The sequence below is a fragment of the Panthera tigris genome, chromosome A2 (assembly GCF_018350195.1).
Source record: "Panthera tigris isolate Pti1 chromosome A2, P.tigris_Pti1_mat1.1, whole genome shotgun sequence".
Lineage (NCBI taxonomy): Eukaryota > Metazoa > Chordata > Mammalia > Carnivora > Felidae > Panthera > Panthera tigris.
The window spans coordinates 88,236,228-88,261,569 of record NC_056661.1 but is presented as its reverse complement, the minus strand read 5'-3'; the positions used below and the strand labels follow the sequence as shown (position 1 = coordinate 88,261,569).

The 25,342-nt window shown below is 37.5% G+C and overlaps 1 protein-coding gene and 1 long non-coding RNA gene across 2 annotated transcripts in view; one reads left to right on the top strand and one right to left on the bottom strand.

Moving 5' to 3' along the window:
• SEMA3D (semaphorin 3D) overlaps positions 1–24,151 on the top strand; it is a 198,866-nt gene extending 174,715 nt beyond the window's left edge. Inside the window, exons 15-18 of the mRNA XM_042965395.1 lie at positions 2,564–2,721; positions 4,949–5,013; positions 11,965–12,104; positions 19,855–24,151. Coding sequence (XP_042821329.1) covers positions 2,564–2,721; positions 4,949–5,013; positions 11,965–12,104; positions 19,855–20,280 — 789 coding nt within the window. The 3' untranslated portion in view covers positions 20,281–24,151. The remainder of the gene's footprint in view (positions 1–2,563; positions 2,722–4,948; positions 5,014–11,964; positions 12,105–19,854) is intronic.
• LOC122233408 overlaps positions 1–25,342 on the bottom strand; it is a 107,638-nt gene that overhangs the window by 5,200 nt on the left and 77,096 nt on the right. Inside the window, exon 2 of the long non-coding RNA XR_006210954.1 lies at positions 21,862–22,044. This is a non-coding gene — a long non-coding RNA (uncharacterized LOC122233408). The remainder of the gene's footprint in view (positions 1–21,861; positions 22,045–25,342) is intronic.

Here is a 25,342-nt window from a genome sequence, read left to right as displayed (position 1 = left end):
CCCAGCATAAAAAAATTATGGGATAATATGCTTAATTTTTTTAATATAATTTATTGTCAAGTTGGCTAACATAAAGTGTATACAGTGTGCTCTTGGTTTTGGGGGTAGATTCCCGTGATTCATAGCTTACATACAACACCCACTGTTCATCCCAACAAGTGTCCTCCTCAATGCCCATCACCCATTTTCCCCTTTCCACCCTAACATTGTCTTCATCTGTGTGGCTAGTAATGACACAGAAACTATTAGGGAAAAGATCTAAATAGATTTCTTATTTGATCTTTTCCATTAATTTTTTTCACTGAATGTTTAGTTCTTAAAGGCCTACTACTACCCTTGGAGGGTATAGAAATGAATGAATGGCATAGTCCTTCACTTAGAAGCTCACAGTGGAGCTGGGAGACATAGAAATAACACACTACCAATGCAAAACAATAATGGAAGCCTGTACAGGGAAAACACAGGGGAGGAACTGGTCTAAGAGGAAGCCAGGTAGAGCAGAGGAAGGAAGTGAAAAGAACAGACATGTGGGGTGTGGGTGGCTCAATCGATTAAGCATCTGACTCTTGGTTTCGGCTCAGGTCATGCTCTCACAGCTTCATGAGATCAAGCCCTGCATCAGGCTCTGCACTCACAGTGTGGAGCCTGCTTGGAATTCTCTCTCTCTCCTTTTCTCTTTGCCCCTCCCCCCCCCCAAAATAAGTAAATATACATTAACAAAAAAGAAGAGACATGTAACCTGAACTATGAAGGATGTTGCAGTTAATTGGTTAAATTAAAAAGGGGATGGGAAGAGGAAGCCTACGCCAAGGAAAAAAGGAGAACATTTGGAAAGGTGTAAACAGTGAGAAATCATAGCTTATTCTAATAAGTTTGTGAACAATTAGAGCAAAGGACATATATGTGTGCAAGGGGCAAGGAGGCTAGAAATGATTCTGGGACATAAAACAGAGCAAGATTAGGTACATCCTTATATGTCTTCCTAAGAAGTTTAACAGTTTTATCTGAGGACAACGAAAACCTTTAAAGATCTTCAGCAGGAATGTGTTGTGATAAGCTTTTCCTTTTAGGAAGGTCAGTCTGGTGTGGCAGAGCGGAAGATGGATCGAGTCCTGGGGTAGAGGTGGGGGTTGTCAGAACACGAGGCTGAAGCCAGTGGAAATATTAGAACACTTATAAGTAATCCAGGGAAGAAACAATAAAGACAGACAAAAGTGTTGGCAGTGGAGAGGGAGAGGAGGAGATAGAGAGTTCTGTGTAAGAGAATGGAAAAGATACGGTGGCTGACTAAGAGATAAAGGGGATTCAGAGACAACTCCCAGCTTTGTGTCCTGGGTGACAAAGCTAGGGTAGCAGGGCTAGATTTAGGGCAATCCAGTATGTCAACCTTGACGTTGTTTTCAAGATGCACCTGACGCTTTATACAATGCGAGGCTTTATACAATGCGCTTTATACAATACAAGGCAAAGAAATGAGGATAGAGAAGAGGGGGCACCTCACATTTAATGCAAAGAAAGGAATCCTCAAAGGAGACAGAAATCTTAGGCAGAAATAAAGACAGAGAACAAGAAAAAGTTGAAGGTCAAGGAAGGCATGATTCTTGGTGTTAAACACTTTGGAGAATTGAAGTAAAGCAAATACTGAACTGGGTGCATTGCATTTAGCAGCTAGGAGGTCTTAACTGACATTTTATTAGGCAGGGCAGGTAGAAGATAGATGTCTGTAGATTGAGTATGTGTATTTATTTATGTCAACATTTATTTCTCAGGTTTTTCCCCTTTGTGTAAAGTCTGATATGGCCCGCTGTCGTTGACCATGAGTTCACTGAAGGCACAGACTCTGGCTTAGTTATTCGTATCATCCCTCTCCCTACGTCTTCCACCACGTACGCTCAGCGAATGCTCATAAAGATCAGTGCATTGTTTTCAGAACATATTTCCAAAATGCACCTTTATTTGCTGAGTTGTTTAGTATCCTGCAGCCTTTCATTGGTGATATGGCATCTTTCGAGCCTCCTTAATACTTTCTTCACAGTGATACCAAGTATTTTCTCTCCAGCTTATAACCCATTTTCCTTCAGGGATCAAGAGGTATTTCATTAGCAAATGAAATGGTTCAAACCACAAGAAAGTTTCATAAATCTCTTTTCAGCCGTCTCTCACGCAAGAAGCCACAGCAGCGGAAGACCATCAGTGTTGCCCATCACATCTGTGCTTGATATAATCTACCAAAGCGCATTTTCAACCATTGAGAAAGAATTTGACGTCTTAATTCCTCAGTCTAGCAGCTGGGTTTTGACCTTCTTAAATTACTGCCAAGGTTATCCTAGCTCTCTAGAATGCTGTCCATTTCGGTATCAACATCTTCAAACCGCCATGCTGCCAGGAGTAGAAGGGATCGACTCATCTTACTCTTTGTTATGTTTCTGTACAACTGCTTATTTTCTGTACAAGGGCACCCGAGGAGACAGATTTAGATCTGTGATGTGGTATTCAGGAAAGGGAAGTTCTTAAGACTGGTCTGAAAGATGCTTCTAATTCATTTGTTTTGCCTGATTTGTAGCAACAATTGTACGTCGGTTCCCGGGATGGATTGGTTCAGCTCTCCTTGAACAGATGCGACACTTATGGGAAAGCTTGTGCGGACTGTTGCCTGGCCAGAGACCCCTACTGTGCCTGGGATGGAAATGCATGCTCTCGATATGCGCCCACTTCAAAACGGTAAGAGGCACATGGAGCGAAGGTGAAGCCTTCTTTTCTACCCAGCGACTATCTCACCGGAATACCTTGTCTTCTAGTTTAAATTAAAGACGATTTAATTGTAGAAAACATGGTCTCTGGTAAGAATATTAAAATTAAATTGTGCCTAAAACTAAACGTTGAAGGAGGATAAAATAGAGGGTTCTGAAGTGCCGAAATGTGGAACTTGAAAAAATTCTGAAAAATTGTTTACATGCTTTTCCTTCATCTCTGTTAAATACCATTAAAAGTTGGTTTTTCTCGACTACTTTGCCTTTCCTCCATTCCTCCCTTCTTCCCTTATTTTTACATGGTCTATGTTTACCCTTTCTGTTTTGCAAATAATGCATACTTATGCATGTTTGTAAAAGCGTAGGTTATAAACAACCCACAGCACGTCTCAGTGACTTGGTACAATTTTATTTTTACTGTAATAAGTCTAACTTGGTCAACTTCTGTCACTCAGATGTACATAAACATCAAAATGCTGTCCTGCTGTTTACTGTCCGTTGCTTTACGTGCTCTTAAAAATGAAGCTATTCTGAGCCAACAAAACCCAGTTAGAAATGTATCCTCTATACACACGGGCAAAAGCACCACAAAATCATCCAAGGATGTCCATTTCAGCACTGTTTTCAGTAGCAAAATTATTGGAAACAACCTGAATTGTCATCAGGATGACTGATGCTAGCTAAATATGTTATGATCATAAATTGTTAAATGTGCATTATGGTAACACCCTTTTTCTGCAGTATTGTTCAAGGTATATTTTTCCTCTAGGTAAAAGGTCAGCAATTTGTATATGGTATTTTTTTTTAATCTTTAGGTCTGTATTAACTATGATGACAAGTGAGTGCATGTTAGTCCCACTAGTACGTACACACTTGTTTCTTCTTGAAATTTGACTCACGTGTCAAATTTCAAATTCGAGGATTCACAGATTGAATGCATAGTACAACAGCAGATACGGCTTATAATTAGGAGACAGTTTAGATTCCCTGAAATTTCTGGATTTGCTGTGGGTGGGGAGATACTGCTATTACCATTTCAAAGTAAAAAACACCAATATTCTGTTATAGTTTTTGGCTAAGAATATACTTCTCATAGTGAGCCCTTGGGGAATATTTTTCTTTTCTAGAAACTAAAAATCAAAGAGTGCTCATTAGCTCGTAATGGACCTTCAGTTTGATGAATTGACCCTGTTTCTTAAGAAGCCACGATTTAAAAACATTCTTGACCTTATGTACCTTACACAATCATGATTTTTCTTCTTATATTTCCCAAGACTCTATCTCTGATCTTGCACACATGCCTCTGCGATAGTTTCCCTTACCTTAACATAAATGTCCACGGGAGCCAAAAAAATGTACGTGCTAGATGAATCTCATACAGGCTCGTCACCTGGTCAGTACTGCCCTTAAGCAACACCCTAGATATTGCAGATTTTACTGTGACTTTTACGATTGCTGAAGTGGCAACATAAAATAGCCAACGCAAATGAAAATAGACTGTAAGAGTTTAAGACTTCTTTAATTCAGGGTAGCAGCTTTCTCTTTTCTTATGCAATAGCTACTGTTTTCTCTTAAGGAAAATATGTGACAATAATGCACAACACCATTATTTATTATTATCCTTGTCTCTACTATCAGAAAAAACAATGTGAACAGCATATCAGCAGATAGGATTAGCCACTCATGCTCTACCAAACTGGTACTTCTATTTGAGAGGACAGTGTTTAACCTGTTGCTTAATCAAATCTATGTAATAGCGAATCTCCATAGGGTAACAAGTTCTAGATTTGCGGTTACTTTCCTACCCACGAACTAAAGCTCTTGCACATCTTGTTACTTTCCCAGGGACTGATTGAAAAAAGAGGGTAAGGATGGTTTGCCCCCCACCCCCCCATTGGATGTATCTGAAACCTGGGCTATATTTATAGTCAACCTGTTCTTTTGAACAATTTGTCAAAAGTCAGAGGAGTTCAATAAAATTCATATCATCTTATTTCCAAAACAGGATGCATTCTGTTAGGACTCTGTTGCTAGTAGTATTTGGATTAACGTTAGATGGGAATAGTGCCCTGCATTTGAGTTGAGCAGTAAGACAAGCATAGTTCTGCTCTTGCCACTGTTATTAGTGTTAAATGCCGACTTTATCTGTTCCAGATATCATGCTCAATGTTCTAAACAGTTTAATCCTTTTTCCATAGGCGAGCCAGACGCCAAGATGTAAAGTATGGAGACCCGATCACCCAGTGCTGGGACATAGAAGACAGTAAGTATAAGTTTAATATGCTTTTCTCCCATTTAAAATGTTAAGCCTAGTTTTAAAATATCTATTATATGGGAAGCTCTCATTTTATATAATGCTTATGTTCTGGAAAAGCAACAGGAGATTTTATCAATCAACCCCCTGTCTACATGCCTAAGTGAATAATCCTTTGTTATATCATTATTTGTATCATATGTCTTTTAAAATTCCTATCCTTTTTTTTTTGTATTTTTTACTGCCTTACCCATCCTCATAAAGTTTGAAAACTACTAATAAAGATAAAATAGGATATAGTCCAAGACATATGGACATTCAGAGTAAACTCAGAGACCCTTCCAGAAAGGTCTGATGAGAGTGTAGCACTTGTTAGAAAGTTTTAGATAGAGTATGCATTATGTGAATTTGTGTATTAATTCATGTTTTCATTCAATCAGTAAATGTTTATTAAGTGACTTCCAGGTGCATATAATTGTCCTGGGTACATGTTGAGACAAAGAAACTCCTTCGAGAGCTTATAATTCTTTGGGGAGATGTCATAAGGCACAATTAGTGATATGGGAGTTTAGCAAAGAGAGACATCACCAGAAGCTGTCTTGTTCAGAGAAAATTTCATGGAAGATCTTGAGAGCCTGAGTATGACTGGGACAAAGTGGAGAATAAAAAGGAGTGAGTCTGATAACAGAGGGAAAGAAAATCTATAAGAGTATATTGCAAAATACCTATACGAAAAATTCCCCTCAAAATCCATGAGTATATTCCAAAAAAAATGTATAAGAATATATTCCATAGCTTTGGTTACTTTCCACTCTCAAGCTCTACCTTCAGAGGATATATGCTCACACACATGCTCAGGCACACGCATACACGCACTCAACTGGAGAAAGGAAACTGCCTTCCCTTCATCACATTGTTAGTAACCACCCCCACGTTCAATAAACAACCCAAATTTCATAGTCTATAACCAGTGACCCAGCAGCTTTGTAATTTAAACACAAAACAATTATTTATAATTTATAATTTCATTCTTCTGAAAAATAAGCTCTGGTCCAGAAGAGTATGTTTGACCTTGTTCTACTGCATGGGTGACTGCCTGTCGTGTCCAGTGTTTTATTTAGCAGGCGTTACCATGTGCAACCTACATGGTGTTTTATACGCACCCGCGAGATGTTTCCAGAACAGTTACAAGTATTGAGGATATACCCGTGAATGAAAAAGAAAACAGTCTGTGCATCCATGGAACTTCTGTTCAAGTTGTGTCAGGGGAGGGAACAGACGGTAAACTTAAAAAGAAGTAAAATAGATGCAATGTCAGATAGCGATAAGTGTTGTAAAGACAGTGATTCAAAACACAGTTCCTGCTGATGGGGGAGATAGTGACTCACCATATCCTGTTCCTGCTGTGACCAACCACACACAGTCTCTGCCAATCATCACCATCACTGCCCCAATCCATTTTTTTGTCAAGGTCTCCAGCAGTTCCTTCCTTGCCAAGTCCAATGGCCAATTTTCAGTTGTCATTTCTACTTAATGTCTAACTCCCTCCTTCTTGAAACACATTCTTCATTTGACTTCCGTACAGTGATGTGTTAGGGCCAGTTCTTAATGGTCCCATGAGAGCTGATGGCTTATTATTTAGGAATTGCATAAGCTGGTTTTAAACTCTTAGTAGCTTGGTTCAGCCAGAGTGGGAGTTTTTACACAAAAAAGAACAAGCACTACAAATCAGGGTTTTTTGATTTTTTTTGTTTTGGTTTGGTTTGGTTTTTCCAAAGACATGGTGTCTCAGCATTCTTGGGCTTCATGCCCCCCCGGCCCACATCCTTATGATTTTCCTCTCACTTTACAGGCTGCACCTTCTGAGTGTTCTTAACTCTCCTTTGCATCCCACCATCTAAACATAAAATCTTTGCCTGTTCACTGCCTAACACCATCAATTTCAATACTCTCAGAGGCAATTTGCTCCCAGATTCTTAGTCCGGTTCTAAACTCTGTCTTGTGTGCCAGACGACTTGTATGCCTACCCAGGAGCTCATCTTAGATGCCTAATAAGCGTCCCAAATGATCTATGAGAAAGAATTAGTGGTGTCTTTTCCTAAACTTCATTGTTCTGCAGTGAAGACTTACCCATATTAATAAATAGCACCTCCATTCACCCAACTGCTTAGCAAAAAAAAAGCAGTTAGGCATCATCTTTTTCTTTTTCTCTTTCTTCCACAGCCTAGTACCAACCTCACAATAAGTCCTTTTGGCTCTGTGGCCACCACTGCTCCTACTCTTCATCACCTCCCGATGTGCCCACTTACCCAAAGCCACCACACCTGTCCCGGAGCTGTTTATCTGGTCCTCCTGCTTCCGTTTTTTCCCCTGGTCGGTCTCCATCCCACTTAGTAGCCAGAGTAACCTTTCAGAAACTACAGTCAGATAACAGCTTCTCTTACTCAAAATCTTTCACTAGCTTCTTAGAACAATTAGTGAAAAATCCATAGCGTTTACCATGCCCTCTAGAGTCTGCTTGATCTAGCTCCTGATACTTGCTTGGATCCTCTCGTTTCACTGTTGCATGGCTCGCTCACTGGTGTCTCTTTTTCAAAAGCCCCAGTCTTGTTCCTGCCTCAGCTAGGTTTGTATTTATTTCCTCCGTACCTACCTAAAGAACTCTTATATTCAGGTGTCACACCATTTAATTTTTTTTAAATTTTTTTAATGATTATTTATTTTTGAGAGAGAAATGGAGTGTGAGCAGAGGAGGGGCAGAGAGAGAGGGAGACACAGAATCTGAAGCAGGCTCCAGGCTCTGAACTGTCAGCACAGAGCCCAATGCGGGGCTCAAACCCACAAACTGTGAGATCATGACCTGAGCCGAAGTCAGACTTTTAACCGACTGAGCTACCCAGGTGCCCCCACACCATGTAATTTTATGCTTAAAATATTGTCTCAGGGGCACCTGGGTAGCTCAGTCGGTTAAGCGTCTGACTTCGCCTCAGGTCATGATCTCGAGGTTTGTGGGTTCGAGCCCTACATCGGGCTCTGTGCTGACAGCTAGGAGTCTGGAGCTTGATTCAGACTCTATGCCTCTCTCTGCCACTCTTGTGCTTGCCCTCTCTCTCTCTCTCTCTCTCTCTCTCTCTGTCTCTCTCTCAAAAATAAATAAGTGTAAAAAAATTAATTAAATGTTATTGTCTCAGAGACACCTTTTCTGACCATCCTGAGATACTTTCTCCATGTTCTACCTCTGATTCCCTGATCTGCTTTTTTATTTGTAGCGCATAACACTGCCAAATACTATGTTCTTTAATTTATTCACTTGATGACCTTGTCCCTGTCACTGGGATGTAAATTGTATCCTAGGCACAAAAGAATGTTTGCGTAATGCATGGGTAAAGGAGAGGATACTTAGCTGGATAGCATCTGAGCTTCGCTAAAAGAGCAAAGGCAAATTTTACCGTAGATGAAGTCACAATAATTACAATCAGAAAGACCTCACAGAGGTTGGGCTAGGTTTGTGACAGCTCCTATGGAATTCTATGGAGTTTATGTTTACCCTGTAGACTATAAGAAGTTATCTCATGTTTCTGGGAACAGTCATTTAAATAAATAAATAAATAAATAAATAAATAAATAAATAAATATACACACACACACACACACACACACACACACACACACACACACACATATATATATATGAGTATTTGACACCTATTTGGAAAGCCAGAGACAGAAAATCAACTGTGGGCATTAAAGTAGAGATAATCAGGGTATTTAAAAACTATGTATTTGCAATCTTAAGGAATTTATTAAGTTATAATTGACAGGTAACATTATTAGTTTCAAGTACACAACATTAGTTTCAAGTACACAACAACGATTCAATACTTGCATACATTGTGAAACAATCACAATAGGTCTAAGTTGCATCCGTCACCATAGTTACAAAATATGCTGCAGTAAATGTGGGCAGGGCGGGGGGTGGTGGAATATATCTTTCCAAATTAGATTCTTGTTTTGTTTTGTTTTGTTTTGTTTTGTTTTGTTTTGTTTTGTTTTGTATTGTTTTGTTTTGTTTCAGGTAGATACCCAGAAGTGGACTCTCTAGATCCTATATTAGTTACATTTATAATTATTTGAGGAACCTCTGTACTGTTTTCCCTGGCGCTAATTTACATTCCCATCAACAATGCACAAGTGTTTCCCTTTCTCCACATCCTTGCCAACACTTGTTATTTCTTATCTTTCAGACCGTAGCCATTCTGACAGATATGAGACGATAGCTCATTGTGGTTTTGATTTGCATTTCCCTGATGATCAGTGATGCTGAGCATCTTTTCATGTACCTGCTGGCCATCTGTTATGTTCTCTTTGAAAAAAAAAAAAGTTCAGTTTCTCTGCTCATTTGCAATTGGATTATTTGGGGGCTTTTCCTATTGAGTTGTATGAGTTGTTTATACATTTTTGATATTAAGGCCTTATCAGATATATTATTTGCAAACATTTTCTCCCATTTGGTAGGAAGACATTTCATTTTGTTGACGATGGTCTTTGCTGTGCAGAAGCTTTTAGTTTGATGTTGTCCTTCTTATTTATTTTTGCTTGTGTTGTTTGTGTTCTGGCATCAAATTAAAAGAATCATCAATAAAATACATCAAGGAGCTTACTGCCTGAGTTTTCTTCTAGGGGTTTTATGGTTTCAAGTCTTACATTTAACACTTCCATCCATTCGGGGTTAATTTTTATGTATGGTATAAGGTAGTGGTCCTTTTCCTTTTTTCTTTTTCCTTTTTTTTTTTTTTTTTGCATGTGACTGTCCAGTTTTCCTAACACCATTTGTTTAAAAGACTGTCCTTTTCCTGTTGTATATTCTGGGCTCTTTTATTGCAAAAATAATTGACTATCTATGTGTGGGTTTATTTCTGGGCTCTCTGTTCTGTTCCACTGATCTGTGTCTGTTTTTATGCCAGTACCATACTGTTTTAATTACTATAGTTTTGTTACTATGGTTTAAAACCAGGGAGCGTAAGGGATCCCATCAGAGCAGCACCCACAAAGCCTCCAGCTTTGTTCTTTTTTTCTTAAAGCTGGCTTTGGCTCTTCGGAGTCTTTTATGGTTCTGTACAAATTTTTAGAATTATTTCTTTCTCCATGAAAAATGTGATTGGTATTTTAATAGGGATTGCATTGAATCCAAAAGTTGCTTTTAGTAGTATGGACATTTTTGTCAATATTAATTCTTTTAATCCATGAACATGAAGTATCTTTCCATTTACTTGTGCCTTATTCAATTTCTGTCATTAATGCCTTATAGTTTGCAATGTGTGGGTGTTTCATGTCCGTAGTTAAATTCTGTAAAGTTATTAAAGTTATTCCTAGGTACTCATTCTTTTTGATGCAGTTGTAAATAAGATTGCTAAAAGTAGGAAATTTAAAACTCAAAAATGAAACAAAGATTATTGCTAACAATAAATTCATTTCCTGTCAAACGGACATAGTGATGACTTCGTGTCAAAGAGTCACTGTTTTTCCTGACTTGAAAAAGTATTTCATACGATCAACTATTTCATTTTCACTAATGTATCTTTTACTAACTTGACCGATTCTTTGGCCGAATCAGTCTAATTGAGTTTCTCCCCCACTCTTGCCTCATCACCTAACAATCAGCCTGAAACCTCCCTGCTCTGTTCCTGAACTCCTTTTGCTCAGGAAAATGGCATCTGTTACTTTGAAATGATACATGCCTTTCTCTTCCATGATTGGCACTGGGGATCTTTCTGTGCATTAGGAATTTATTAACTGTGAAAATCACAGATATACTCTGTTGAATTGGCAGGGATGGTGGATATATTACAAGTTTCAAATGGAATCCACACATTTTGAAGGTTAGATGAGGTTAATTCATGATGGTGTCAGCACGCCTGACTTAATCATTGCTGGTAAAACACAAACAAGTTCAAAAGAAGTTTCTTCAAAGGCAAGCCCAACTATTGGATATATGTGCATTCATGCCATTTGCTGATAATTTTGTGTGCTTACATGTAGGATTCACAGAGGTCCCTTAAGCCTTACTCTTGGTTTATGCCTAAAATGCTAAGTAGGCCCATCTGCAGAATTGAGACATCTGAATATATGATGAAAAAGTGCATGTTTGGGCCAGGCTGAGCAGCTGTCATTTTTTATTTGATCAAATTTGAGCTACAGATCTTAGATCACACATGGGACACAGCCTTTGGCTACTCTGGATGGAATGTATTTCAGATGGTGCAGTTGATTTACGAGAATAGGGTGTCTGAGACAATGCTCCCTTAGCAGCCCATTAACTATCTTATAGCAAATGCATGTTGGGCTTAAGAATCCCTCTTTGAATAAAAGAGAACATTTTTTGGTAGATAATATGTATAAGTCCAGATTCTGAGTATTAGAGCATCTAGCTCAATATCATCAGTACAGAATTTTATCAAGTACACTCCACTGTACTTATTTTTTTGACATTAAAATTTCTTAATGTTATGTGGTCAGCTCTGTGGATCAAATCGTGATAGAATTGCTCTTTAAAGATGAAGTAAATTGCTCCTCTGGAACTATCTACAAAATGGGTTATATTTTATACAAGTTAGAAGGGGTGAATCATTAAAAGACACTAAAGTTGTATTCAGTTCAGCTCGAATAAAAAGACTCAGTGGTTAGAGTTAGATCTTATGAGTTCTTACTTTAAAAAATTGGTTGCAAATAGTTAATATATTGATGAAAGGATAAAAATTGTAATGCAGGGATAGAGTTTTAAAAATCAATCTATTAGATAATATTTGACTCTTCGGTAACAATATTATAACATGAATTTCCTCTCTCTTTAATAATGTGTATGAATCTTTTCCTCATAGCATCTGTTCTAAATCAGTCTATTTTCCCATTGCTTTTAAAATCAGGTCAAGGTTAATCTCCTATTCCATGTTTGCTTTCCAGGCATTAGTCACGAAACTGCTGATGAAAAGGTGATTTTTGGCATTGAATTTAATTCAACCTTTCTGGAATGTATACCTAAATCCCAACAAGCATCTATTAAGTGGTATATCCAGCGGTCAGGAGATGAGCATCGAGAGGAGGTAAGTTATAGTCTTCAAAGAATGCTCATCTCGAGGGAAATAGTGTAAAAGTTAAATCAAGTTTTGGTGGTGAGAAATGTTCAATGTTTAGTGCCGTATGGTGCTCTCCTCACTATTTGGGGTAAAGAGGAAAATACTAATTTATACTCACTAACATGGAAGATAACAATGCTTTTGATATGAATAGGACAACTTAGGAGCGAGCACCTGGGTGACTCAGTTGGTTAAGCATCCAACTCTTGATTTCGGCTCAGGTCATGATCTCATGGTTCATTAGTTCGAGCGCCGTGTTGGGCTCTGGGCTGACAGTGCAGAGCCTGCTTGGGATTCTCTTTCAGCCCCTCCCCTGCTTGCATTAATAAACTTAAAAAAAATAATAGGACAACTTAATACAGACACATTAATAAAATATATTTAAAATTAGATTGAATTTTTATAAGAAATTTACATATTTTTTCCAAATTTTCATTCTCATAGATTGTCTCTATTTTAGAGCAATTCCCTGGTCAAAAACAAGAACACATATTTTCCCCCTACGGTAGGATAAGGAGTAAATTTTGACTGTGTTTACACTTAGGTCATAATAGTGGTTTAACTATTGTGTTTAACTTAGATCATTTTGTGTTTAACTTAGATCACAAAGTGAAACAGGTTGAATATGGATACAGAAACAAATACCTATCTTTGTCATATCAGGTGAACAAGTTGGATAACTATCTGGACATGTACCCCTTCACTCTGGATGTGTTAAAATTAAATTAGCAAAAGGAAAAGCAGTATGGGTGTTCTCTTTATCTTTTGACTTTTTCTGTTTGAGTCTAAGACATACATATGATTGAAACATATAACAGAAATTTTGTGAGGTAGATAAATTATATACGTTGCTGAACTTAGTGAGATGACTTTGGGTAGTCTGAGAAATCCTGTATTATTATTTAGTGCCATGAAACAAAGGGTAAATGGCAAAGTTTTTATTTTCCTCTTTCAGTGCCTAAGAGAAACCAGTGACACTCAGTATAGAGTTCTAATATTCCCAATAGTAAACCAAGGATATTGTAACGAGTAATGGAATGAATTCAGGATTCAGAATTCGATATTTGATTGAATCTCAGTCCTGTGTTTGGTAATATCATTGAGCCTGTATGCGCCAGGATTTTCTAAAGTGAACGAAATAAATTCAAAAGTTACTATGAAAGTAAAATGAGAAAATACAGATGAGAATGTGAATTTCAAAGCAGCGGATTACTCACAAGTGTAAAATACACTTATAAAATTACAGATACGCGGGGCACCTGGGTGGCCCAGTCAGTTAAGTGTCAGACTCTTGGTTTAGGCTCAGATAATGATCTCACACTTTGTGAGTTCCAGCCCCACACTGGGCTCTGCACTGGTGGTGCAGAGCCTTCTGCTTATGATTCTTTCTCTCCCTCTCTCTCTGCCCTCCCCCCGCCTTTCTCTCTCTCCAGTTTACATAACTTAAAAAAAATTGCAGATACTCTCCATCAGGAAGATGTGTGAAATAGGAAATAGCACTGGTCATGGTTTCAGCTTGACTGCTGAGGATTTATGAGCAGGTTGAGAAGTTTTCCTAACACTCAATTTCTCTGTCATATAAATAGGCAGAGCAAATGCTCTAAAATACCAGCCTCCTTGATAAGTCTATAAACATTTAAAATAATACATGTAATCGGTCAGACATTAGTAGAGAATAGTGGTTCTCAACTGCAGGCGAATTTGCTGCTAGTGTTCACATCTGGCGATATCCAGAGACGTTCTTAGTTGTCACAGCTGGATGGACGGTGGGTCGAGGGTGCTTTTGGTATCTCTTGTGGGTAGAGGTCCGGGATGATGTTAAACATTGTTCAGTTCAGAATCCCTCACAAGAAAGAGTTTTCTGGCCCCAAATCTCAGTAGTGCTGAGGCTGAGAAACCTTGCAGTAGAAGGACCAAGTTGATCATAAGAAATTGATGGAAAGATATGTTCTACCATTACATTAAGGTGTTAATATCTTTCTCTTCATCTGAAATCTTCAAGAACAAATGTTTTTATTAAAATGTTGACTCTACATGCTTAATACCAAGGGAATACTCCAGTGATTGTCATGTCTGATTTCTCCAATAAAACTTGGATTCTTCATCATTACTGACATACGTATATTCTAAGATTACAGCATATCCGTATTTATAATACATGTTTATTTTAAGGGCCCCATTTTTTCCAATATATATTAAAGTATTATCTGACATGGAAGTGATTATAAAACTTTGAAACATAAAGCATTAACTTTTTATCGAAGAAATATTGAATCTGAATTTTAACATGCACATTTTTAGTTACATTGTAATATTTTACTCTTAAATGTCCCAAACCAGCAGTTTTAATTTTATAGCTAATAAAGTTTGATAATTTCTCACCAGTTAAAAGTAATTCTTTAAATATGATGCTTCTTCCATGGCAAATTTAATCTGACTTTTAAAAGACTATGGTACTCTGCTTGGGGGGGGGGGTAGTCTCCTAGTTCTAGATATATACATTTGCCTATTCATGTTTCCATTCGCATCTTTCATATTCCTGAAGAGGCAACGCATTCCTTTAATGTACCTTTTAACAGTATATCATATGGTCATGGTGGTACCATGCTCCATGAATTTTAATGGGGCAGGAATAGTGTATTTTACTTAAAAGTATGCTAGCTGTAATATTTCAACTGCTATTTTCATCTACCTTTGTAAGTAGGTAGTTACACATTGTCCAGGATATGCAGTCCTGCCTCCTGAGCTGAGGAAAGGGGCAAAATCCAGACTAGACTTGAAGCATTTTTCCCAGCAGGCTGTCTTCTGCTCCTTACCAAGAAGGTCACAGTTTGGAATCTTTCCCCACTGAAAAAAAGCCTGCGGGAGGGACTAGAATCTCCTGTGGCACAGAGCCTGTCACCAGCTTATTCTCTGCCAGGAGGAGAACATTTCCTTACTGAGCTGTTTCACAGTTGGGTGCTGTTGGGGAGGTCATGAGTCAGTTATCTGCTGACTTCCTTATAAAGCTGTTCTTGAAATTGATGATGTTTATGCTCTAAGTAGCAAGTTAATCGGCAGTCCCTGAGCTTCTGTTGAATTTTTGGGGTCTGAATGACTAGAAGAGGTAATACCTCATGCCATTTGTGGGAGTATTTTCTGTGTGTGTGTGTGTGTGTGTGTGTGTGTGTGTTTAAAAAATATTTTAAAAACATCTTCAAGTATTTGTATTTTTCCCTGTGTAGGTCTTTGTTTTATTGTCGTTCTTTCTATTATAAAAGCAATATAAATGGTTTGGAAAATATAGTGACACATAGAGAATTATGAGGCCTCTAATGATGTCTATTCCAATTTTTTTTCCACTAGCCATTACACTTTGAGCAGCTTTCCTTATCATTCAATTTGAATACCATGTTTTTTCCTAGCCCTACGCCCGCCACCCTGACACCACAGTCTTCCATGATTATTCCAAGTTATTTAAATAGCACGTGTTTCCTCTTTGAAAAAAATAGTAGTCAACTTCCTGATATCTAAATCTTCCTCTGCTCTTCTGTTTTCTTAGGACATATCTTTTGAGGTAAAATAACTGAGTGAAAAGTTATCTTTATGGCTTTTGATGAGCAACTGTATATTGCTAATTTCTTGTCAAAATCACCGTATATGAATTTGCCTTCTCATACTTCATAGTTGTCAGCTTCCATTGTATTTGAAGTGCTGTACCCATCATTTGTTTAGTTAATTTATTTATTTTTATTTATTTCTAATGTTTTTATTTACTTTTGAGAGAGAGAGAGAGAGAGTGAGCAAGCATGAGTGGGGGGAGGGGCAGAGAAAGAGAGAGGGACAGAGGATTCAAGCCAACTCTGGCTGACATCAGAGAGCCCAACGTGGGGCTCGAACTCACAAACTGTGAGATCATCACCTGAGCCGAAGTCGGATGTTCAACGGACTGAGCCACCCAGGCTCCACCATTTGCTTAGTTTACATTGAAGTATTCATTAAAAATGATTTTTACAGGGGCACCTGGTTGGCTCAGTCGGTTAAGCATCCAACTTCGGCTCAGGTCATGATCTTTCGGTTCATGAGTGCGAGCCCTGCATCGGGCTCTGTGCTGACAGCTCGGAACCTGGAGCCTGCTTCACATTCTGTGTCTCCCTCTCTCTCTGCCCCCTCCCCTACTTGCATTCTGTCTTTCTCTCTCTCTCAAAAATAAACATTAAAAATTTTTTAAATTATTTTCACAAACTCTTTTAAACTCTATTATTGATGTGAACATTTTAATGCTATGCATAAATAACTTATTATGGTTTATGTTTCTAAAATGTGTGTTCCTTACATAAAAGAGTTTTATATTTTACATAGACAAATCTATAGATTTATATCTCGATGATGTCTCACTTATGATGCTTAGAAACTCCTTCCCTAACGAAACAGCAAATATATATTTTCCTAGTTATTACCATTTTATTCTTACCATTGCAGTTTGCATTTTATATTTACATTTACTATAAGACACCAGATTAATCTAGGGGCTAGTGATGTATAAATTCCATTTTTTTTTTCTTTCAAAGAATGAATCAATTGCCTCAGAACTATTTTTAAATAAGTCTTCCTTCTATGTTTGTTGCAGAAAAGAGATATTCTTGAAGGCCTAGTCACTTCGAAGACACATGCCATGCTTTAGCTATGAGAGATTTGACAGGCAAATTATCTGCAAGGGAATTACCATTAGGCTGCTATTATTGGAGAGCAGAGTCCCTGACCTTTACCTGCTGCTTCATACCTAAATGTCCTTTGTCCCTCTCCACGCTACTCTTTTCGTGTTAAATGAATTGCCCTTCACTGAAGATCTACATTTAATAATGCCAAATATATTATCCTTGTTCACATTAGGCAAATGGATAGTCGACCCCAGTTCAAGCGTGGTTTTGATTTAGCGGAGCAGTTTTTACTTATCACTCTTAGAGTGGAGAAAATTCCATGAGTTTAAATCAGAGGCCAGAGATTACATTATCTCTTTGTAAAGGAGCTGAATTTTCTAAATGGACTGTGCTGACATCTCACTGTGGAGATACAGCCTGCGTAATGCATCCTGTTCCAGGATGGAAGGCAAGCAGTACAGAGAAGGAGAACGTGACGCAGACAAATGTGAATCAGCCGCTTAATTTCTGGGTCGCAGCTTCCTGTCTCTAGATAGCAAAAAAACCCTATGAAAATATAGCAATTCCAACTGTATTTTATTAGAAATACTATTTCAATCAAGGCATGTTTTTGAAAATTGACAAAGAAAAAACACTTAAATGATCTAATAAACGTTAGATAAATCCAGAAAGAAATTTATTAAAGTGCATTTTATATCTATAGGTCAAAAAAGAAAAAAAAGAAAAATTAAGCATTCCACGGAAGAAAGAAAAGGGAAGGATCACACTGGACTAAGGAAATGCCGGGTGTTTATGAAACTCTGAGTCCAGTAGGGACAGACATAGACTCAGAAGGAGGGAAGGGAGCTGGACTTCAGAGTTAAACAAATAAACAGGATACAAAAAGAGAACAGCAGAGATAATGAAGTGTTACATCATATGTGCGAAATCAAAGTCATAATTTCTTCCTGTCAGGAGATTAAAGAGAACAATAAAAAGTAGTGAGTCAGAGCTGTGACAGCTCTCTAAAAGCCACATTAAGCGCAGCTTAAACATTAGCAAGAGTTCCAGTTATGAAATCTAGAGATGAACTGAAACTGAAGTCACCCACCTTGACTGTCATGCTAATAACCACAGGCCATTTTCTATTAAGAGGAAATTACAAAAAATAAAAGCCTCAGAACATCACCTCTCCAGCTTTCCAGTGACAGTGCAGTAGTCTATAATGTTGCTAATAGTACCTCACACTTTAACCTTCCAAGAGCTTTACTCTTAACCCCCCAAATACACCATATGCTCTGTCACCAACTTGATAAATGGAAGCCCCATCGGAGAAGATAAATGAGTAATCATAGGAAGCAGAGTCGGCAGATAAGTACCAGATCCTAGGCTTTGGAGTCAGAATTTTGTGATCTAAGATATATTTAAAATTTGAAGAATAATTCCTACAGGAAAATTATTTAAAGGAAAACGTGTACATAATGTGTTAAATTTGAGATTAGTATTTCTGCTTAAGATGGACCCTTTCGAATCCTACCAATTCAAGTTCACATTTGTTATTTTAGGCATCAGACTCCCCCGTTTCTGAGAATGTAAGTGAATGACAACAGCGTTTTTAAATGCCTGGGCCTTTAGAGTAAGTCCATTAAGAAAAAAAAAATAGTACACACAAGAATCACCAAATGGGAAAAGTTAAGGGAAACAAACAAACAAAACCCTGACGGTGTGGATTCAGTGTAGAACGAAGGCAGCCTGGAGACCATTCAGCTTCATTAACCAGGGATCTGGGCTGTGACCTGCCTTTGGCCTCGCGTGGTACCCCGCCAGCTGCACTTCTCTGGCACAGAGGGTGGTTGGCTATATACTTGTTAGTTAACTGGGCTGGTAGCCAGAGATGTTTCTTTTCCTTTGCTCATATTTCCACAATTGGAGGGACTTTTTCCTACATATTTTTCACATAAAGATGCAGTGTATAATCCACCCACTGTGAATAAATTTAATTTAGCCGTCTTTATGCCTCCTTGATTTCCATCCACTAAAAGTCTACAATTCAGGGACAGATGTGTAAACTGGGAAATCTTCCAGACTTCTTTGTTGTTGTTGTTATTCTACTTAGTGCCGAGCCACTCAACAATATTCCACATGAAACAGGGCTCTTGTGTCGGTAAACATGCCCCCAGTTATATTGAAGGTAGATTTGCTATTCACACCGGGTTGGGGGCCAGGCAAGCCTAAATGCTTGAATTGTCTTCCAGTGCTGTTGCTTCAAAGGGTAAAGGGCATCATGTTTCAGGAGGGGTTCTTTTTTGTTCATTGAGTTTTCTCACACTTGAAATCACATTACTAGGTCATAGTATACCGAGGTATGGCAAATATTTCCACAAATGACATAATCTAAAGTATCACATATACACACAGTATCAAAATTCAATCCATAGTAAAAAGGGAAATTCAGCTTTAAATGTTGCTAACCTTCTGACGATGGTCCTACTCAGTTACAGCTCTAACATCCCAAAAGCTGTATCCATGCTTTTCCCCTAGACTTTTAACAAGTCGCCACTTACGGTCTCCATATGCTGCTCAGCTCACTTACTGGGTGATATCCAGAAGACAGAGTGAATTCCTTTTGGAATCCTTGTTCTATTTCTACTTCACAGGTAGTAGCATGTGCTAAAATCCCTCTTTCTGCACGATGACTGTCAGTGTCCCGTTCTGGCTCAGAAATTCAGATACCAATTGGTGTTTTTAATACCCCACTTGGTATGTGAAATTTCTGTAAAGATGGTCGGTTGTGAGTTTCCAGTTTTACTTCATTGTTTTTTATAGCTTTCATTCCTACCTGTAGACTGGGAGAAAAACGAACTATGTTCCAAAGGTTTAGTTAGATAATAATGAGATGCAAACCTGCATCTTTGGGGGCTGTTACTTTTGTGGAATTTGTCACTGTCTTCCACTGTGGCTGGTAATATTATGCTTGATGACAGGGAGACGGGAATAGATCTCTTAGGTTCATCTAACTAAACCTAGGGAGCCTCTGTTCATGTGCTCATAGCCCTCTCTGCTTTTCATTTATTATCTCCATTTTTCCAATTCTGCAGTTGAAACCTGATGAAAGGATCATCAAAACAGAATACGGGCTACTGATTCGAAGTTTGCAGAAGAAGGACTCTGGGATGTATTACTGCAAAGCCCAGGAGCACACTTTTATCCACACCATAGTGAAGCTGACTTTGAATGTCATTGAGAGTGAACAGATGGAAAATACCCAGAGGGCAGAGCACGAGGAGGGGCAGGTCAAGGATCTGTTGGCCGAGTCACGGTTGAGATACAAAGACTACATCCAGATCCTTAGCAGCCCAAACTTCAGCCTCGACCAGTACTGCGAACAGATGTGGCACAGGGAGAAGCGGAGACAGCGAACCAAGGGCGGCCCCAAGTGGAAGCACATGCAGGAGATGAAGAAGAAACGAAATCGAAGGCATCACAGAGACCTGGATGAGCTTCCGAGAGCCATGGACACGTAGTTTTTTCTTTAATTTAAAGAAAAGAATGCTTTACCTGCAAAAATAGCATCTTCTGTTTTGTACACCCCATATACGAACTCATGAGAGCTTTCCACGGAGTTGTGCTAAGGCAAAGGACCCAAGAACGATAATCTGAATAAGACTATATGTGGTGAATATGGCATAGCGAGGGCAAATAATTCACCTGAACCGGTTTTCCGAGAACTAAACATGTACCTGCAAAGTAGTAAAATTAGCCTCGAAATAGGGGCTTCCCATTTGTAAATGTTTTATGTCCTGAGTTTTTGAATTTGTTATGTCATGTAAATACCTGAGGTCAGCAAGCATCAAATTTTATATTGTCATAAGGTGCTTTATTTCCCTTGCATGGACGTTAAGGATGGAGTTGACCATGCAGTTGTGCTATATATATGTTCTTATGAACAGATATATCAATTCTGCTCTAGAACTGGCTACTACACGGTAGGAATTGGAAGACACAAATGCACACAGACCACACTATCAACAGGATCTTTCCCGGTTCACTCTTGGTTCACGGTTTAGGAGTTTGGAGAGGTGCATTATTTCAAACTACAGAGGTTACGTTCGTTGTACTGCAGTGTGATTTACTGAAGGTATAAATGCTCCTCCCAGCATTCCTTATGACTTGTCAGGAGTAACAGGTTCGTGGAGAGAAGTTAGTGCTCGGTTATGTGTTTTTAGAATATATGCCGAGCTTTACAGGGACGGAATGCTTCATAAATATTTTAATAAGACATGGGAAAACATTTTAATAAGGGAAACACCATGATGTATACTGCATCCTAATGGGAAGGCATACAGATGGGATTTGTTAAGAGACAGAAAGAAAGACAGCCATAAATTCTGGCTTTGGGGAAAACTCATATCCCCATAAAAAGGAAGAACAATCACAAATAAAGTGGGCGAAATGTAATGTAGCTTTGGTCACCAGAGTATAAGTAGCTGCCAATTTGTAATCCATCTGTTAAAAAAATTCTACATTATAACAAACTGCTAGCGAAAGTCTGAGGAAAAGTAAATTTTCTAAAAGATCATGGGAAGAATACACACAGATTTATTTACAACCAATGGGATTTCAGTAGTACTTCCTCTCTTTTTTTCTAAAATTTCATTGTACTCTGTAAATTATTTCCATTTACTGCCTTTATTCTCTCCTGAATATTGGATTATTGGATTTTATTTGAGTGAATAGGAAAATAACAATATATGCATATAGAGAGAGATAGAATTAGGTAGACTAGAGTGGTGGGGAGTGGGGATATATATTTGTTGAATAACAGAACAAATGCAAAAATTTTGACAACGGAAAGGGTTAAATTAACTCTTTGACATCTTTTCTTCACACAATCTTTTTGCATTTCTGAGATTATATGCTGTAATTCAAGTAACATTGCTTTCGTAATTTAATAATAAATAAGCCTAATGCATGTAAAGACACCGAACTCGCAGCATTAACCTAAACATTTTTCATATTTTGTTAGCACTTTCGAATGTTTCCAATTCGACTTTCCCTCTCTGCATACGTATGGTATGTTTCCTGCCTGTGGAAGCAGGACTCACCTTTCCTTCTTGGAACACAAAACCCTTAGCCTTCTTCTGTTTTGCCTCTTCACGCCCTTTTTAGTGTGAAATGAAAAATTAGTCACTTCCTCACATGGAAGGCAGCCTTTCAGAAAACTGAATAGCAGACATTGCTCGTTTATCATGCATGCTGCATATCTTGAAAGAAGAGCCTCTGAGAACCTGTGTGGTTAAAGGGCACCTTATTAGAGTTCAGTGTCATGTCTGTGACTGACTCGATGTTCAGAACATTCAATCTTACGTTCATTTTATTTGTCTTGCTTACCTATGTCAAAGTAGTCACACTGCTATGTGAGGTTAAGTACCTCTTTTGAAATGATACCGTAAATATTTGTAGGTGTTTCACTATACAGAAAGCTTAAATAAGTTTTTGTTTGTTTGTTTTTAAGGTGAACCAGACACAAACACTCTTTAAAAGTAATGCATAAGAAAGCTGTAGGGAGATCAGGCTAATTGAATATCGTAATGAGAGTGTCTGTAACTTTGGATTCGCTGGGTCTAAATGTTGCAGGAACTCATAGCAAGCTCAAAGCAAATAAATGGGAGCCTGTTTTATTTTTAAGATTTCCTGTATATCAGACAGTCATGATCAAAGCAGAGATGGCTTTGGGAAAATTACATGAAGCTCAAATGTTAGGATTGACTTCTGTAATAAATTTGGTTTTCATCAAAATACGAATGTTCAGGCCATTTTTTAATTGCTCCTTTTTAATCTTAATTATTTAGATAAAGTTTGGGCAACTTCTTTTACCCTACAGCTAATATTTGGGCTGCTTTAGATCTAAAACATTAACTTATGGTAATTGCTTAAAATGTATTTGAAATATTGAGTAAATATTGAGTGAAACAAAAAGTCATAGAATAAAAAAATATGGACAAAGATTTATGTGTATTTGTAAAGATAGAGGACATCTAAGCTACATTGAATTTTTAACCTTTTAATTGCCTGGAACACTTAAGACAGTGTGAATGTATTAAGTCTAGGGCTGAGACACAATATATACTTCCTCACCACTGAAGGTTTTACCAAAATTTCCTTGAAATAATGAAAACTAAAATTATAGTCATAGTTTCAAAAATGTTTGCTAAGAAATCAGCTATCTATGGAGAGGTCTTAAAATGTCTGCTTATTCTTGGTTTCATATTTTTCTCCCCTGTTTTGAATACATATGTCTTTAACTTGCATATTCTTGCCTGCACTTCATTCCATCTATTTATGCTGCTAAATGGAATTCTGCCTTTCTGCATACATTTACATTCAATTCATTGGGAATTTTGAGAGTTTGCTTAGAAATGAATAGTAATTAATTTATGTAGAAGCTTTTTTTCCTCCAAAGAGCTCAAAGCACTACATTCATATTACTGAATAAACATTTTGGAAAACCACCCAAATTACTTAAGAGATGGAAAAGTAGTCAGAGAAATTCAGAAATTTGCAAAAGCTACAACAGTAGAGGAATCATAATCTATACCAAATCTCACCAATGTTTGGCTAACTGATGCTCATTTTCAATATGCTACCTGCAAAATTGTCTTACTCTTGAATTCTGCCTTTGGTCAATATTTCAGTTCTTTTATGCTATTAAGTTTTGTTCCTGCTGAATTGTATAGACTCAATTAAAAACTGAGTTTACAGTGGCCAGTGACTGTTTTTCAACATTATCAAAACTAAACTTTCAAAGTTTTATGTTAACCACATGTCCACAGAATATTAAGTTGAATAAGAACATTAATTAGACACTGGTATTTTAAACTTAAATATAAGCTATATTTCATATATATAATAAATACAAATGAAAATCAAAACTGAAATGGCTTCTCTTTAGAATGTTACATTTGTCTCAGACAACATGTTGGAAAAGTGATTAGCCTTACTGGGAATGGATAGTTTAGAAAAAAGTGATATTTGAAATGTTTTTATAGAAAGATGTATTTTTCTCAGTAAATGACCACAACATTTTAATAATTTAGCTTACAAGTGAGGTTAAAAAACAAGATTTAAAATTCCAATATTGACAGTGCAAAGATAGGAATATGCACATGAATTATACCTCTCATTTAAATATTTTGTAGTGTAAATTATTTATGGTAAGTTTGAGATAGAGGATTTTTTGGGAAAGGGCAAAAATCTATCAGCTAGTCATGTAATTTAATTCTGGTATTGTAAGTGGTTACCAATCAATTTTCAATTACAGTTTTGCTATTTTGAAAGAACTGTAGTCTTGTAATCTAAAATAATTGAAAATTGTCAAATGTATATTTTGGTTGTATTATATAATAAAACACAAGCATTAGTGTTCTATGGTTATAAACAGAATGTTGGTTTGTGTGCAAGTTTTGTTTTCAAACCCTAAACATGGTAACCGAAATTTATGCAGGGAATTGCATTAAGAATAAGTGTCTCTCCCCAATTAATATAATTATGTAGCTACCCTTTACTGTGATCTAAATTTAGACTTTGGCAGACTGACATAAACATTACTACCCGAAGTAACTACTTTTAAGACTTCCAGTGATCACCTTATACATAAAATTTGAAAATACTCACCTATATGTTCAGCCCTATGACTATAATTTATTAAAGGAGTAAGCCGAGGTTTTTGGTTTTTGTCTTATAAAGAAACATCTTGAATTTCTTTTAGAGAATATTCTATTTCTGGTCAATTTGGTACATTTGTGAAGGATAGTTTATATTTTCAAGCAGATAATATATAATACCCCCCCAACCCAGTTGTGAAATAACTTGTAGAGATATTGTACAGAAAAATGTCAGGTTTTCTGTGTGCTCTGACAATCTTCAAACATGAGTGTTTACAGTAATGTATAATCCTTGAATGAAAAAAAAATTATATATTGGCATTCTTAGTAGAACGTTAGTAGGATCATGTCCAAGTCATTAATATAAATAGAATATAATACAAGCTCAGTCACTGAGACAATTCCAGTTGTATTTGTTTGAATATAGAAAAGTGCTTGAGTGGGGCGCCCGGGTGGCTCTGTGGGCTGAGCATCTGACTTCGGCTCAGGTCATGACCTCACAGTTCGTGAGTTCGAGCCCTGCGTTGGGCTCTGTGCTGACAGCTCAGAGCCTGGAACCTGCTTCAGATTCTGTTTCTCCCTCTCTCTCTGCCCCATCTCCACTCATGCTCTGTCTCTCTCTGTCTTAAAAATAAATAAAACATTAAAAAAAATTAAAAAAAAAAAGAAAAGTGCTGAGTAATTCTCAAGACAAGAGAAACAAGAGTTGAACATTTAAGTTGAGAAGTAAAAGCATCTATAACCATGTAACTTGTTACCTGCATTAACAGTTTTTCTAGTCCAGGGAAAAGTCTTGCCCAGGAAGATGGAGCTGCATATAACTTTACTGTTTCTTTCAGAAGTTGATACACTTTTCCTTGGTGTATATATTGGTACAAAGACACATCTTGGAGAATGTTTGGGTGTACCCAATTAGGTTTAA